Consider the following 15,068-nt stretch of genomic DNA (forward strand, 5'->3'; position numbering starts at 1 on the left):
CTTTTCTTTCAACGTTCGAACGATTTCGTGTTTTTAGTGCGTAGTATTATGAGCTTAGGCTTGGAACGTACGATACGGTACGAGACTGCAAATCCGAGGATACCCATCGCGGTAGATTTCCGTACAAATGTCTTCTCGGGAATCTGTGTGAAGCTTAACTGACTAGAGGCTTCGGCTAGCAATCGACTATCCCACTAACTTCTACTTTGTACTTCTGCACAACTTGCGAGTCGCAATGCTTCACAGAGCTCGAACTTGCCGCTCGCAAAACGTGATGAGTGAAGGTTTCTGTTAGTATACACGTAGGCAGGTTAGACCTTTCGGTCGCGACGAGGTTAATAAGTTAGTATAGGTCTATTACGTATTAAGTATATAGGAGGGGAAGATCGTGGGCAGAGCCTACGATCCCTTAGTAAGTATAAGTAGGTAGAAGGGTCCGTTTATATAGGCCCAGACTGCCTACCTACCACCCCTACCTAACTACCTAATATGGCCCCTTTTCTGCCTCGTAATCCAATAGTTTCTATTGGAGACTGAGTCGAAAGGAAATTAAGATATTGGAGCCCCATTAATTGAAAGATAGGCACGACAGTGTAGGAGATTGCAAACAAAATCTCGACAGAGGAGTCGTCGTAAGGTAGTCGGCGTACAATTTGGAAAGTTGCCCAAATGTCTCTTCTGGGTAAGCGCGCAAAGATTATCTGCATCGCAGTGGGCGGAGTAATAGGGCTTCGGTCAAGCTAGCCCCCTAAATCTTGTTAAATGAGACGAGCGATGCTCTCCATGTTTACAGAATTCTGATCTACATATTCAGCTACCTCTCCTTGACCATGCCAACCGCCGTAAAACCCTATAGTTCAGTACTACATTTATCGATGTCATTCCAAAGAAGAAGGATCGAAGTCCTCCTTCATTTCAGGCACCCAGCCTTTTGGCCGTTCCGTTCCCCGGATCGCCAAGCCATAGCCCAGCTTCTCTACCTTGCGCACTGACTGTCGCATCACCTCCATTTTGCCCCTGAAGTCTCTTGTCGGAATTTCTGGAAGAATCTCGAAGCAGCTACTCAGCTCATGAATATCCATCAGAATGTTGCGGCCCTCTATGCCGGCCAGCTGACCCGTCTGGGCAGTGGTCACCGTAGCGAAACGCATCATCTCGCCAAAGAGGTCAAAGAGACCAAACATGTAGTCGTTTTCGGTGATTGAGACGTTGGCTGGGACTGCCGCTGCTGTCTCTTCCTCGCTGATGAGGGTCTGGTTTCGGAGGTAGTGGGAGAAGGAAAGGGCCTCAACGAGCTCCTCTAGGCAGCGGAGAGAGTGGGCATAGCGGTAGCGGTTGACGCCTTGGATGTCGTTCTCAATGGCGGCGAGATGCTTCTGGATCTCGCCCATGCGCGTTTCGATCTCCTTGTTGGCGAAGTTTGGAAGGTCGCCCAACTTGTTGACTCTGGCCCAGTATTAGTAGATGGCACGGGAACAAGGTGAGATCGGTGGGAGTCACCTTTGGCAGGTGAAAATGCTGCATCCCTGTTAGTCAAGTCCCATTCCAGACGAATAGTTGAATGCTCACATCTTCTTGCTCAACGCGGTGACGTCTCTCGATGCCTTGACAATGCGCTCCCTACGATCGTGGTGCTGATCTAGCTCATCGCGGAATTTCATGAACATGGGGGTGAATTGAGACTCGGGCGCAGCCGGCTTCGGTTTGGATTCATGAGTCCGCATGTTGCCATCCCGGTCGCGCTTAGACATCCTGAATTACTGCAACAATTAGACGGTGTTGGTGAGATGCGAGGTCGGGAAAACGTGAGGCCGTCGATGAAGTCAGTGACTCGGAGTGATGTTCGTGTGAGGTCGTGCAGGGTCAGAATTGAATTTAGTGGGGTCGGCAGATGGAGCACCCGGGGTGTGGGCCCAGCACACTCATCTGGGCTTCTGGGTCCAGGGGCTGGCCGGTTTTGCCCACGTCACTCAAATTTCCCATCATGGCAACATGGGGGTTCGAAGCTTCAACCCCCGAAACTCACATTCGCTTCAGCGCATCGTTTCTTTCCGGGCATATTCAATGGCTTTCTGGGTAACTCCGCTCGAATAATACCGTCTGATTAGATAGCCGACAATTCTGCGGCGAGACACATCTCACCCGATTCATATTCCAGCATGGCCGGCCTCGACGCGTTCTTCCGGCCCGTGCCGCTCTTCGGCGCCGCCGCGCTCCTCCGTGTGGCGATGCTATACTACGGCCTGTGGCAGGACGCCAACTCCGCCGTCAAGTACACCGATATTGACTATCTGGTCTTCACCGATGCCGCTCGCTTCACTGCTCAAGGGCGCTCACCCTACGATCGCGAAACTTACCGCTACACGCCACTTTTGGCCTGGATGCTTGTGCCTACGGCGTGGCAAGGATGGTTCTCATTCGGCAAGGTCGTTTTCGCGGTCGCTGACTTGCTGGCCGGGTTCTTGATCGTGCGCATTCTCGAGAGACGTGGCGTGGAGATGGGGAGAGCACTGAAGTTTGCCAGTATCTGGCTGCTGAACCCCATGGTCGCAACGATCAGCACCCGTGGGAGCTCGGAGGGACTCCTGGGTGTGTTGGTCATGGCGCTGCTTTGGGCTGTGCTCGAAAGACGGATAACGCTGGCTGGGCTGTTGCTTGGCTTCGGAGTCCACTTCAAGATCTATCCATTCATCTATGCGCCAGCAATTGTGTGGTGGATGGATGAGGAGATGCTCGGCCGAAAGGGGGCAGATCCCGCCCAGACGCAGACTATTGGCGAAGCCTTGGTCAAGTTTGTCAATGCTGAGAGAGTCAAGTTGGCCGCCGTCAGTCTCGCGACCTTCATGGGACTCAACATTGCCATGTATTCTATGTAAGAACCCAAGTGGCGGGCTATTCCGGGCAGTGCTAACCGCCTCACAGCTATGGCACGCCATTCTTGGTGCACACCTACTTCCACCACGTCACCAGGATCGACCACAGGCACAACTTCAGCCCTTACAACGTGCTATTGTATTTGACGTCCGCTTTCCCGTCCACAGCTACCATCCGCATTGAATCTATCGCCTTTCTCCCACAGATCCTGCTGTCAACAGTGCTCATTCCGGTCATCTTAGCAAAGAGGGACCTTGCAACTTCGATGATGGCTCAGACCTTTGCTTTCGTGACCTTCAACAAAGTCTGTACAAGCCAGGTAAGAGCAAGCTGCCACTCAGTCGGTCTCACAAGCTGTGGCTAACATTCGAGCAGTATTTCTTGTGGTACATGGTCTTCCTGCCCATTTACCTCCCCGGCTCAACGTTTCTCAAGAACCCGAAGCTCGGGGCGACTGCTTTGGGCCTGTGGATTGTGTCCCAGGCTGCTTGGTTACAGCAGGGCTTCAATCTAGAGTTCTTGGGCATTAGCACCTTCTTCCCAGGCTTATTCGCGTCATCCGTAGGATTCTTTCTCGTTAACTGTTGGATCCTGGGCATCATGGTCAGCGATGGCGATTCAACAGCCTTGGTGACAGGCGTCAAAGCCAAGCAATAATATCCGCAAGATGATGTAGATGTTGTAAGGAGACAAAGATCTAGTAACATTGAAGATCCCATCACATTGTGAACCAGACTTGATACCCGCGTAACCTTGGTGTATTGGTGAATGTTGTCGAGCCTTGATTCACACCCATTGAGCCAAATTTCGTCTAAGCCAATTCACAATCCTTTGGATTAATCTCAAATGCATGCAAGAGGTATTGACTGATATTGCGAAGACCGAAAGGGAACGAAAGGGAAGCTCAAAGGGGGTGTGGTTGTTGCCTGAAAGTGGACACGTGATCCGGCGTCACTTTCCCGCGATGGAACGCGTGTGGACACACGACCTTCACCCATCCTCTACCCCAACTCCACCCCGTCGCATTGCGCAACATTCTAGGCTTCAAAGCCAGCACCCGGACCACGCACCAGTCCGCGGCGCTTTCCTCCGTAGACAGGTCGCAATGTGGCTTTTAGAGACTGACGGTAATGTCTTCGAAGGTACATCTTAATCTACCCCACTAATTGTGCGAGATGCTGACGCGATTGATGTCCAGGGCGACGGCTTTGGCTCCGGCCAGGCAAACGATATCTCTTCGGCCGAACGGACTCGGAACGTATGGCTTATGACTGGGTGAACACCTTGCACGAACTTCACTGACGGTTTGCAGCCGGACAACTGGCCATCTCTCATAAGACCATCTCGCGCAAACATCTGACCATCGAGGTCGACAATGTGTCCGACGGCGATAGCGTACGTAGGCGTAATACGATTGGCTAGTGCAATAGCTGAATATCTTCCTAGCAACATCTCTCCCGCCGATCGACCGTCACAATCGAAGACTTGGGCACCAAGACCGGGACGACTGTAGACGGGCACAAATACAAGGGCGAGAAGCATGTTGTGGCCGCAGCTTCAGCAGAGATTAAGATGGGTGGCTGCCCTGACATGTTCCGGTAAGGGTCTTGTCGTTGGAAGATGCGGGAAGCTTGCTGACGATCTTCTAGCTTGACCTGGCAACCTGTGGCGCTCACGTTCAGCTTCTCAAGCCGAGAAATGCAGTCCGACCCCTTTTCGCGACTGCGTGTCGACCTTGAGCAGCTCGACGTGAAGTTGTTGGCGGATTATAACATTCAGCATACAACACACGTTGTCACAAAGAAGCGCAACACTTCCAAGGGATTGCAGGCGCTGATTAACGGAAGGTACATCGTTGCAGACTCCTTCGTGGACGCCATTGTCGCGGCCGCGACACCTCCAGAAGACGACGATATTACTGCATCCTCTGCTTTGGAAACGGACTTTGATGGCAACTGGCCAGATCCGTTGAATCATCTGCCTCCTCGCGGTGGCGAGCCTGTCGAAAGGCCTCCATCCGCGTATGCGCCGGACGAAGCCCGATTGGAAATCTTTGAGGGGTATACCTTTATTTTCTACGACAAGGGACAGTTCGATAATCTTCTGGCGCCTATCACCAACGGCAAGGGCAAGGCTCTATACACAAAGGTCGATCCAAAGTCAACAACAGTGGACGACTTCGTTCTCTACGTTAAAACGGAAGCTGGCGAGAAAGGCCTCGGTTCATTTGACGACGGTAGCGAAGGACGAGGTGTCGTAGTTGTTCGCTTCGTACCGAACAAAGGTGACGCTGTGGATTGGTATGCCGACTTTTTCACTCAGGTCTCTCTCCGACTTGATCACAGACCCATCGAACAAAACGAGTTCCTCGAGGCCATCCTCATCAAAGATGCCAGCATATTGCGCCGGCCTTTGGAGATGGACCCGACGCAGGGTCCGGCAAGCACAACACCGCAAGAAGAGGTGGCAAGAGTTGACTCCAACTCAATGGATATAGATCAGCCGACTACGTCACAGAATACGCTACAAGAGTCTGCGCCCGCGCCTAAGCCTTCTGCTACCAGAAGTCGGGTGCGGAGGGCACCGACGAGACGCTTTGCTGGATTTGACGCGGATGATGATGATGACGACGCCTTCACTCCTTCAGTGGTTGAGAGCAAATCGGTCGAGGCCGAAGCTGTGGACGAAGGATTGTTTGTTTCTCAAGACGCGCACGCGTCTAACGATGTAGCCGAACCATCACCAGATACGAACAGACGATCCCAAAGGAAACGCCCTGCAGCGCAGGACGATGACATTGAGGATATCATCCCGACAGCTGCCGCAGTGAAAAGGCGAAGGATCGCCGCCGGAGAAGAGCCTGTTCCGCGAAACGAATCACCCGAGCCCGCGGAACCGGAGCCAAAGCCTGCCCCCAAGGTCAAGAAGGTGAAGAAGGAGATTGACGTTCTAGACGTCGCCCGCCAGCAGAGGGAAGCGATGGAGGCCCGCCTCAAGGCAGAGAAGGAAGATTTAGCCAATTTGCCTGACGATGTTGACTTGGAGCAAATCCGCCGGTTGCACATCGTCGAGGAGATGCCTCTACGTCAGCCACCAGCCAACAGAAGTCACGATAAAGATGATGAAAATGGCAGGTGGGATCCACGGTGGAACGGGAGGAAGAATTTCAAGCGCTTCAAGCCGCGGGGTGAACTCACCGGGCGGCCACCTCAAAAGGTAATCGTGACCCTGACGCAAGTCAAGCCCAAGGAATTTGGTATCGGAGACGATTACTGGCTAGAGGACGACAGCCAGCGCAAGAAGAAGGGCAACGAGAGCCAGAAGAGCGGCACAGCCCAGGACGAGCCTGCGCCCCCGCCACCGCCACCACCTGTGTCTCGGCCTACGTCGCGACAACAGCGTGTTGTCTTGAGTGATGATAGTGAAGAGGATGACGACATACCCGATACCCAGGCTGAGCCCGCACCAGAGCCAGAGCCTGAACCTGAACCTGAGCCGACGCCGGCGTCACGGTTGAGGAGTACGCAGGCGACGACGGCTACGCAGTCACAGAAGACCACGCAGAGCCAGTCGACGAGACAAACTCGCGGGAAGAGGGCCGCGCCGGAACCTGCCAAGGAGCCGCCGGCGAAGAAGCCGAGGGCCACGCGGAAAGTCATTGAAGTTGCGGATAGTGACGACAGCGAAGATGAGCTCAAGTTCAAGTTTGGCCGGCGGCGTTAAGGCGGCACAGGGAGGGAGTGTGGTAATGATGATGTATGACTTGCATTCGCGACGGGCGCTGCTTCTATTGTTAGGGGTATCTCTCTATCCGTATTCTGCTTGCATGCTCGACCTGTTTAAATACAGGCGTCTACTGCCGCATCTTGCTTGTATGTGCCTCTCAGGACCAAATCTTATGTGAACCTGAAACCAGACCATGTACATCAGTCCATCTCGTCCATCGCGCTCGGCTTCGAGCCCTCTTCCTCATCTACCAACAACCCCACGAGACACGCGGAGAGCATAGTCTCGTAATTTACCCAGGGATGAATCTCCCCAAACAACTTCGTCCCATCACGCCCCGCGCCGCGCAGCAACTCAGGCTCGCCAGCCGGGTGGTACGGCAGATACGGCGTGATGTTGTACACCCTCCCACCCAACGCCATCCACGCATCCTTCCCCTTTCTCCCCGTCATTTTTTTCAGCATCGAGGGTGTGACTTTGAGGTAGGGCGTCGAGGGCGGGAGGTTACGCAGGTCCGCGTTGGGGCCTGAGATGCGCGCCCAGTCGAGCGGGGAGTGGCCCGGCGTGAGGATGACTTTGCGCGTTGGCTTGGGGGCCTTTGCGGAGTGCGTTGGCGGCGGCGCAAGGGAGGAGCCGAGGGAGGAGCTTCCGGGTGCCGGGCCGCGGTTCGGTACGGGGCCGCGGGCGCGTTGGGGGGAGTTCATTGCTGGGAAGGCGGCTAGGCGGGGAGGGACTGGGCCGCGGGGTGTTGGGGCTGGTGGCGGCATCATGTTGGCTGAAGTCGTTGATGGCGGAGGAGGGGGCGGCATGCTTCCTTTGCCGAGCGTGGAGCCGGAAGAGGAAGATGCTGGAGAGAGTGGTGCGCCGAGGGTGGGCGGTGCCATTGCCTTTGAGGGTTCTTCAAGATTGAAGGAGGGTACGGGCGCGGCGTGAGCGGCGGGGGTTGCCTTTGGTGTTGTTTGTTCTTCGGCTTCTGGTTCGGTTACCGTGGGCGGCGCCGGAGCGGAAGGATTCGGGGATGAGCGGCGGATGATTGGCGGGGGAGGAGGAGGCATAGAGACGGCGGTCCCGGTTTTGCGCGGTGCCGGTGCCGTTGCCGGTGCGGCGACGGGGTCATCGGGGAGGTTGAGCGTTGGTGGGGGAGGGGCATCGCGCGGCTGTTCCTTGGTGGAGGGCTCGGGTGCGTGCCTATTCGTGGTGGTTGTCGAGGAGGCCGTCGTCTTTGACTCATGTTGGTCGCTTGGCGGTGGAGGAGAAGAGGATTTTGACCGCGAGGAAGGTGGTAAGAGCTTTGTATCGTTTCGCCAGGCGAGGAGGAAGGGCGGCATGAAGGGGTGTATCCATGGCGGAGGAGCGACGATGACCCAGACGAAGGAGGCGAGGATGAGGGAGACGCCGATGTAGCCCATGATTGCGACCCGGTGATGGGCCGTTGGCCACGGCGGAGGTGATGGGATGGGAGGAAGAGAAGTTGAAGGAAAGGACTAGAGAAAATGTTGAAGCGTAGTTGAGGTTGTGGCTGAATACTCAGATATGGAAGCTGCGGTTGTGGTCGTGTCTCTTTCCCATGGAGGTTCTGCGCAAGATGGGAAATCTTTGTCAGCTTGCAGCGGCTGCAACATTGACTTCGGCTTTCCGAGGCCGCTGAGTGGTGCAAGCTTTAGCTCGCGGGCTGCTAAGCGACAAGGGGGGCACGGGGCTCACTGGCGGGGTTCGAGCCTTTTTCAGGCTGTTCAGTAGCATGACGCGCTACGGGTACAGTAGTGAAGAGGTGCGCAATTCAGGTGCAGTGTGCAGGAGGGAAGAGAGAATGATGAGGTAAGCGGTGCAGAAGGGGTACGTACTCAACGCTAAGGTGATTTGAGCCGGGCAACCAGCCAGACCCCCGGGACACGGTCTGACGGGTAGGAAGAAAAAAAAGAAAATAAACGAGATGGAACCACCCGGACCCCGACGCCGACCAAAACAAAAATAAGCCAGACACTACCATTCACAGGTCCACACCACATCAAAAGTCAAGAGAGGGGAGGGGAAAAAAGGGAAAAAAGCAAAGAAGATCGAAAGGTGACATGTCACCGCCGCCGGGTCCCGCTAACCACTCACCATTTGCAGACTAGGGGAACCTACTGGCCGCCCCTCCACGCCCTGCCCTGCCTGTGGCTCGAATCCTCACCGATCACAACCTACAGGGACTGGGTGCCGAGGCAGACAAGGCAGGGTTGGTGGGTTTGATGGTCGTCTTTTGTGCAGGATGCCGTTGTGTTGAAGCCGCAACGCATGAATAAACAAATGCCAATCGAGATGAATGATGGGGAAGGATGGCGATAGGAGGAGCGCGAATGCATGGTCAATGGATGCAGGAACAACCACAACACACAGTCTCTATACTATAGCACCAAAGGTTGAAGGACACAAGACGCGGCACAATAATAGAAGCGTGGGCCGTGGTCGTGAACGTGGTTCCTGTGGTTCCTGTGTTTCCCGTTGTTCTACGGATACCAAATCGAGGCGAGTCCGAGCTGGGGTTCTTCTTCTGACAGTGTCAACGATGAAGAATAACGATGTCATTTTGCATTTCTGCATCTCTCGTAATTATCGTCTCGTTCCGGACAGGCATCATATGGTTCCTTGTCTCTGCTCTTTGCCTTACCCTTTTGAATGACATTCATTCTTCAACTCGCGCCTCCTTCTTCCCCCTCATCTTCATTCCCGCGTTTCTTTCTAACCTGAACGCGTCTACTCTTGTTCTAGGCTTAAGCACCTGACGGCACATGTCTCACATCCGGCATTACTCCTGTTGATCACGAACGCATGTTTCAATCGCAACGACGTTTGATATCGAGTCTGTTCGTTTGAAATCATCTGGTACGAAACAAGGCGCAAAGACACACACCCACAACATACACGAACCAAGAGAGAAAGAGAGGCAGAGACAGACACATGCACACGACAACCTCATTCTCTGGCTCTCCTATCCACACCGAGCGACTCTGACCGACGGAGTTCTCCCACCCCCGGGCCACACACGAAAAGAGCATACGAAAACCGAAAGAAAAGAGATCAGAAACAGTAGCGATATTCGACACACACCGCATCGTGGATTGGTGCCTCGTACCGGAATTACAGGCTCTTCAACAACCCTCGCCCAACCTTGCCTTCGAAAAGGGACCCCCTCAAAAACAACCCCACTGCACACACCGCAGACAAGATTGGCCTTGCGCGGGACCCCCCTTCTTCAGGTTTATTTCCAGAATTTCCAAGGGACAGCCCGGGTCAGGGGTGGACACCGGGAGAGAAAGACTCCAAGAGACTCCAGAGTCCAAGAGAGAGAGACACAGACGGCCAGGGACGAAGCCAAGCACCGCCAGGGACGTCCCAGCACAGAGGTCTTTCGTCCAATGTCTCGAGCACCACAGTCAAGTACCTTTCCCCGAACCACCACCTCCTTTTCGCAGCGCTCCCTGGGGGAGGTACTTCCTCATCTTTAGCACCAGCATCTGCAACCGCACCCGCACACCCGCACCTGCAGGTACGTACCCGCAGCCACGGCTAGGTGCTGCCCCTTCAGAAAATGCGAGCGCTCTCCTCCGTGGGCGTTGGCGGCGGCGGTGGCAGCGACACCAGCAACAACAGCAGGAGGAGCAACAACAATCTTTCGACTGCTCCCTCGGCTCCGTCTCCCTCACCTTCACCAAGGCACGCCGGCGATTCATTGACATCGCCGCCACTGAAAGGCACTCACCCACACACCACCACCACCACCACCAATACCAAGCGTCCCCAGCAGCAGGGCAACAATAAGCTCCAACAACACCAAAAACATCTCGTCGTTCAGCAGGGCAAGCAAATGCCCGACTCGTCCCGAACTAGGAGAAACATCAGGCCATCCATCTCACCCGCCACCCGCATCAACCCCGCCGCATCTGCTCATCGTCCATCATCCAACTCGTCCAGACCATCTGGGACGACGACAACGACATCATCCCGTCCATCGGCTGCTCCCTCGGGTTCCTCTGGCCCTGGTGCCTCTGCTGCTCCAACCTCCGCAACATCGTCGCCCGCCGCCGTCGCTGTCGACCGCAAACCCACGGCGGCCCAGCTCCGAACCACAAATAATCCCACATCGACTAATAACACCAATCCCGCCGCCGTCGATCGCTCGCCCACCCCTACCGCCGCTGCTACTGCTGCTACCGCTACCACTACCACACGCCCACCACCACGGCCACTTACCGCTGCTGCCACTGGCCCACCAACGATAAACGGGCCCCGACGCATCACAGCTGCTGCCACCAGTGCCAGCACCACCAAAACAACCACCACCACCGCCGGCCCAAACACAACATCGTCACCTTCACCTCCCACCAACACCACTTCTTCAACGCCGACAACAACACCAGCACCACAGCCCGCAACAACCCCAACGTCGACGCCATCCTCAACCTCGAGACGACAGCCACCTGCCCTGTCCTCCAGCTTGCGCTCACCCCTCCGCACACGAGACCAAAATGTCCTGAACCCCTCTCGACCTGCAAACGCCGCGCGAGCGAAGCCTTCGCCTACCCCGTCGCCCACAATCGGCACATCACCAGCGTCCGCTTCCGCTACCCCAACGCCCACCATGCCCCCCTACGAGAAAGGGGGCAGCACGACCTCTCGCCAACCAGCGATGCCTTCCCTCAGCGCAAAGGCAATCGGTCGAGCTCCTCTGACCCCGAAAGTCGCTGCGAAACCTTCACCCCCGGTCGTCACCCCCATGGGTCGTCGCCGCAACGACAACACAAGTAACAACAACACAAATTACCCCACACAACCGCACATCAATGGAGGGGGTGCGAGGGACGACCTCACGAGCCCTGCGCCTTTCCTCGCCGCGAATAACATCACACCTCGCACCGGCAGTCGCCAGAGCCGTGTGAGCAGTACCAACACAACCCCGAATGGCACTCCGGACCCGGACAGGAACGAGTGGGATCGCCAGCCGACACTCGAGCCTCCGAGACGACAGGTCGTCACCTTCAGCCCGCCTTCAAGCGTAAGCAGCAGGAACGATGCAAACGATTCCAAGTTTTTCTACGCCAGCGAGGCAAAACCATCGCAAGCTTCCCAACCGAAAGCTCAGCCTCTCAAAGCCCAGCCCAGACCTCTAGCTCCTCAGCAGCGAAGTTCGACTTTCATGTACGCCAACGGCGGTGCTGTCGAAAAGAACAGGCCTACGTCACCTGGTATTGGTTTCACGCCTGTCCTGGCGCCGTCGCTTGCACCGTCCCTCTCTCCGCAACTTACGCCGGCGCCGGAGCCACCATCGAGCAAGTTCTTCTACGCCAATGGAGCTCCGAATCTACAGCCTGGTTTCCGGCCCTCATCCGCAGCATCAATGGCGGGCTCAGTCACTTCGGCGTCGAGCAAGCTGCATAGGACATCAGCAGGTTCAGCGAATGGCTTCCCTATGGCCCAGCGACCGATATCGCCAAACAAGCCATCCCAACCTCTGACGTCCGCACCATTAGTCAAGAGCAATAGCATGCCGCCTCACACTGTTGGCCGTGCCCACATGACTAGCCCTCCGCCGCTCGCGCCGCCGTCACATAAGCGTAGGACGAGTACCGACACGCTCTCACAGGTGGCGAGTCAGGTTGGATCAGAGGCACCAGCGACAGATGCCATGATCATGTCCAGATTCATGGCTTCACAAACATCGACGCCCTCCGAATTGCCGTCTCCGACAGTGCCGAGTTTCTTTGCGCAACAGCCGATCACGATTGCGTCAATAATACAGGCAGCAGACGATCTGGAAGAAGAGGAAGAGGAGGATTCGGCTGATGAGGATAACGACCTCGAAGACCTTCACAGCCCGACCAAGTCATCTCACGGAGACCCCTTAAACGACATGGTTCTCAACGCGAGAAGAGAGCGCAAGGTTCAGGATCTTGAAATCACCAACGCGTCTCTCGAGGCAATCAACAGGTCGCTGGAAAAGCAGTTGCGGAAGCAGACGGCAGAACTCAGGAGGTACAAGAGGCTATCAAGGTCCGGGCGTCTGTCCGTCCCTCCTTCGGGCGGGTCGAGCCGGATGACTTCTGCCGACTCCACTCCTGCAGGCCTAGGCATTGAAGGACTGGACTTGTCGGATCTCAGCGAGGAGGAGGCGGAGGAAAATATGGATGATTCCATGTTTGAGTCTTCAGAGCTTTCCGAGACGGATTCCATGTCAATATCAAGTCCCAAGGAGGATCCGGAACGAGACCTGCGCCGCCGGACTCGGGATGAGAAGCGCTTGCAATTGGATCTCTCGAAACATCGGGAATTGCTCGTCGACAGCCAAAAGATCAACGTGAGCATCAAGAGATGCTTGAATTGGACGGAGGAGCTTATCAAGGAAGGCAAGAAGGCCCTCGAGTACAACGTCCGCCCTAGCGACGTGGAGCTACCACCGCGGGTGCTCCGCCCGGCATACCTTGAAGAGAACGAATATGCAGAGAAGGGGCAGAAGGATGAGTTCACGACCTCATTACCGAGCAGTCCGTTAGATTCCCCGAGGAGTCTGTCGCCCCACTGGAGCAATCCGCAGGACCGCGATAGCGGCATCGAGCTGCCTGCGGACGAAAAGAAGTACAACACAACAACATAATCTACGAAGCAGACCGGATCTCATCGTCGCGGCCTGGACGTTGCGGCGGCATCGCACAACATCACCACTCACGGAACACATAATTTTCCTTACAAAACATTTTACTTTTCTTGCATGGCACGGGGGAATCAGTCCAGGTTTGGGATAAGTCGGAACCACGGCGTTTTCTTTTGTTGTCCATGGGAGGGCCTTTGAGAAAGACAGGGAAAAGGTTTCATCCCAATCGGCGGTGGCATCGGCTCTTGTCCCTTCAGAGGGGCCATCACGAGGGACCTGCCGCATACACACACTGCTTTTATTATACCTACTTTTTTCTTTCTAGTTCTCTCTCCTTTGTCACACTGTTTTTTGTGTACCAACAGATACCCCAAAGCACTTTACATATAAACAACGGAACATAAAGGGGCGGGCCGAATGAACAATGTCTTTCATGGCCGCGCTTAGGTTTGGTTTGGGAAACGTTTGTTGACTCTTGCCCGAATTTTTGGAGCAGAGCACAGAAGAACGAGACAGTGGGAGGAAGACGAGACGGGTCCAAAGCCCAAGCAGTGGCGAAGCCGATTTGTTTCATAGCAAATTCAAGCCAAGAAGGCCGGTAAAAGACCTGGCGATAACTTTATCTAGTGCGCCTTAGGTTCTCTATGTGACATGCCGAAAGTATTAAAGGTATCATTGGAGCTGACTTCGAAATCGAACGCCACGCCAGCCACGAGGTTTACTCTGTGGTTGGTTGTACTAGACACTGGAGATTATGATACGGGAAGGAAAATTTGCGAGATTGTGAGACATAAGGTTGCCATTGTCCGAAGGGATGGACCGAGACACTTTGTTTTTTTATTTCAACGTCTTGGCGTGCTAGTTCTCGAAGGAGGCGGCGGTTTTCTCAACGGTCTCACTGGAGAGTGGGTATCAAGAGTCAAGTTTCCCCTTTGAGGTCGCTTGAATGTCCATCATTTGAGACGTTGCGGCGTCGGCTGGATTACAGACTTGGTAAGACCGAAATCCGGGGAAGGGGTACTCTAGAAACTGAGCTTCAAGCAGATATTGCTGTCCAATCTGGGTTGACACCTCTACCTGCCCATTCAATGCTCCTGGTAATGGTCCAAGGTCACGGAACCCCGGTCGCTAACAGTCATGAATCTGCTTGACTGACAGGAATTGTATTGTGGAATCCCCTGTTTAAAGGATCGATGGCGGCTTGTGCGAAGATCATGTCAAGGCAACACCTACAGCGACCCTTACAGGGACTCACAGATGAGAATCTGGAGACGAAGACAGCCCACCTTCGTCGGGGGCTTGCGTGCGTTTGTCCTCGTTGGGAATAGCAGACTTGAGGGGCAGATTCGGGTTGATTAGGGCAGTGATTCAAGCTTCTAAGATCTTATTCTACTGTTGGGTGGTATTTGTCTGTGAATATGCAACTGGTAATTAGGGATGGTGTTGCTGGGTAGATCTCGTTGAAGGCTAAGAACACTTTGTTGATTTAGGAGATTGACGACCGCCAAGCTAAAGCATCGTGCTGCCCATATATCATGGGCATCGACTTTTAACCAGCTCCTGGGTCAAATTCACGGTTGGTTTCCCTGGAACAGTAGTGGTCTTTTGGTGCTTATATCAGAGTCCTTAAAAACACCTCGTTATCCTCGCATGACTACTATGCCAACCTACCTGATTCATCGTGCAGGTGCTTTACTACTCATGATGTCTCTTCCCCTTTTGATAATGTCTACGCCTATATACCTGAGAGAAAAACTTCGATAAGCTAAAGGTTACAGTATTGAGTCTCTAGATGTTGCGTATCGGGTCGGGCTGTATGACCCGGTGGAGGCTGGAGCGG

General features: G+C 54.7%; 6 protein-coding genes across 6 annotated transcripts; 3 read left to right on the forward strand and 3 right to left on the reverse strand.

Moving 5' to 3' along the window:
• Positions 1-878: 878 nt before the first annotated feature.
• On the reverse strand, positions 879-1,751 carry CABS01_15352 (translin family protein; the record flags this gene model as incomplete). Its single annotated transcript, XM_060548687.1, has 3 exons — positions 879-1,446; positions 1,501-1,518; positions 1,570-1,751. The coding sequence occupies 3 exons, from the start codon at positions 1,749-1,751 to the stop codon at positions 879-881; spliced, it is 768 nt and encodes a 255-aa protein (XP_060391954.1).
• Positions 1,752-2,159: 408 nt separating this feature from the next.
• On the forward strand, positions 2,160-3,531 carry CABS01_15353 (mannosyltransferase; the record flags this gene model as incomplete). Its single annotated transcript, XM_060548688.1, has 3 exons — positions 2,160-2,872; positions 2,923-3,193; positions 3,250-3,531. The coding sequence occupies 3 exons, from the start codon at positions 2,160-2,162 to the stop codon at positions 3,529-3,531; spliced, it is 1,266 nt and encodes a 421-aa protein (XP_060391955.1).
• Positions 3,532-3,724: 193 nt separating this feature from the next.
• On the forward strand, positions 3,725-6,597 carry CABS01_15354 (FHA domain-containing protein; the record flags this gene model as incomplete). The annotated part of the gene is made up of 5 exons (XM_060548689.1): positions 3,725-4,016; positions 4,073-4,132; positions 4,187-4,269; positions 4,321-4,472; positions 4,524-6,597. 5 exons carry the CDS (start codon positions 3,725-3,727, stop codon positions 6,595-6,597), a joined length of 2,661 nt encoding a protein of 886 aa, XP_060391956.1.
• A 203-nt stretch (positions 6,598-6,800) lies between these two features.
• CABS01_15355 (uncharacterized protein) lies at positions 6,801-8,009 on the reverse strand (the record flags this gene model as incomplete). The annotated part of the gene is made up of 1 exon (XM_060548690.1): positions 6,801-8,009. The coding sequence occupies one exon, from the start codon at positions 8,007-8,009 to the stop codon at positions 6,801-6,803; it is 1,209 nt and encodes a 402-aa protein (XP_060391957.1).
• Positions 8,010-10,171: 2,162 nt separating this feature from the next.
• Positions 10,172-13,231, forward strand: CABS01_15356 (uncharacterized protein; the record flags this gene model as incomplete). Its single annotated transcript, XM_060548691.1, has 1 exon — positions 10,172-13,231. The coding sequence occupies one exon, from the start codon at positions 10,172-10,174 to the stop codon at positions 13,229-13,231; it is 3,060 nt and encodes a 1,019-aa protein (XP_060391958.1).
• A 304-nt stretch (positions 13,232-13,535) lies between these two features.
• On the reverse strand, positions 13,536-13,802 carry CABS01_15357 (uncharacterized protein; the record flags this gene model as incomplete). The annotated part of the gene is made up of 1 exon (XM_060548692.1): positions 13,536-13,802. One exon carries the CDS (start codon positions 13,800-13,802, stop codon positions 13,536-13,538), a length of 267 nt encoding a protein of 88 aa, XP_060391959.1.
• Positions 13,803-15,068: the final 1,266 nt, after the last annotated feature.

The sequence above is a fragment of the Colletotrichum abscissum genome, assembly GCF_030869225.1.
Source record: "Colletotrichum abscissum strain IMI 504890 chromosome Unknown Scaffold_65.1, whole genome shotgun sequence".
Taxonomy (NCBI): domain Eukaryota; kingdom Fungi; phylum Ascomycota; class Sordariomycetes; order Glomerellales; family Glomerellaceae; genus Colletotrichum; species Colletotrichum abscissum.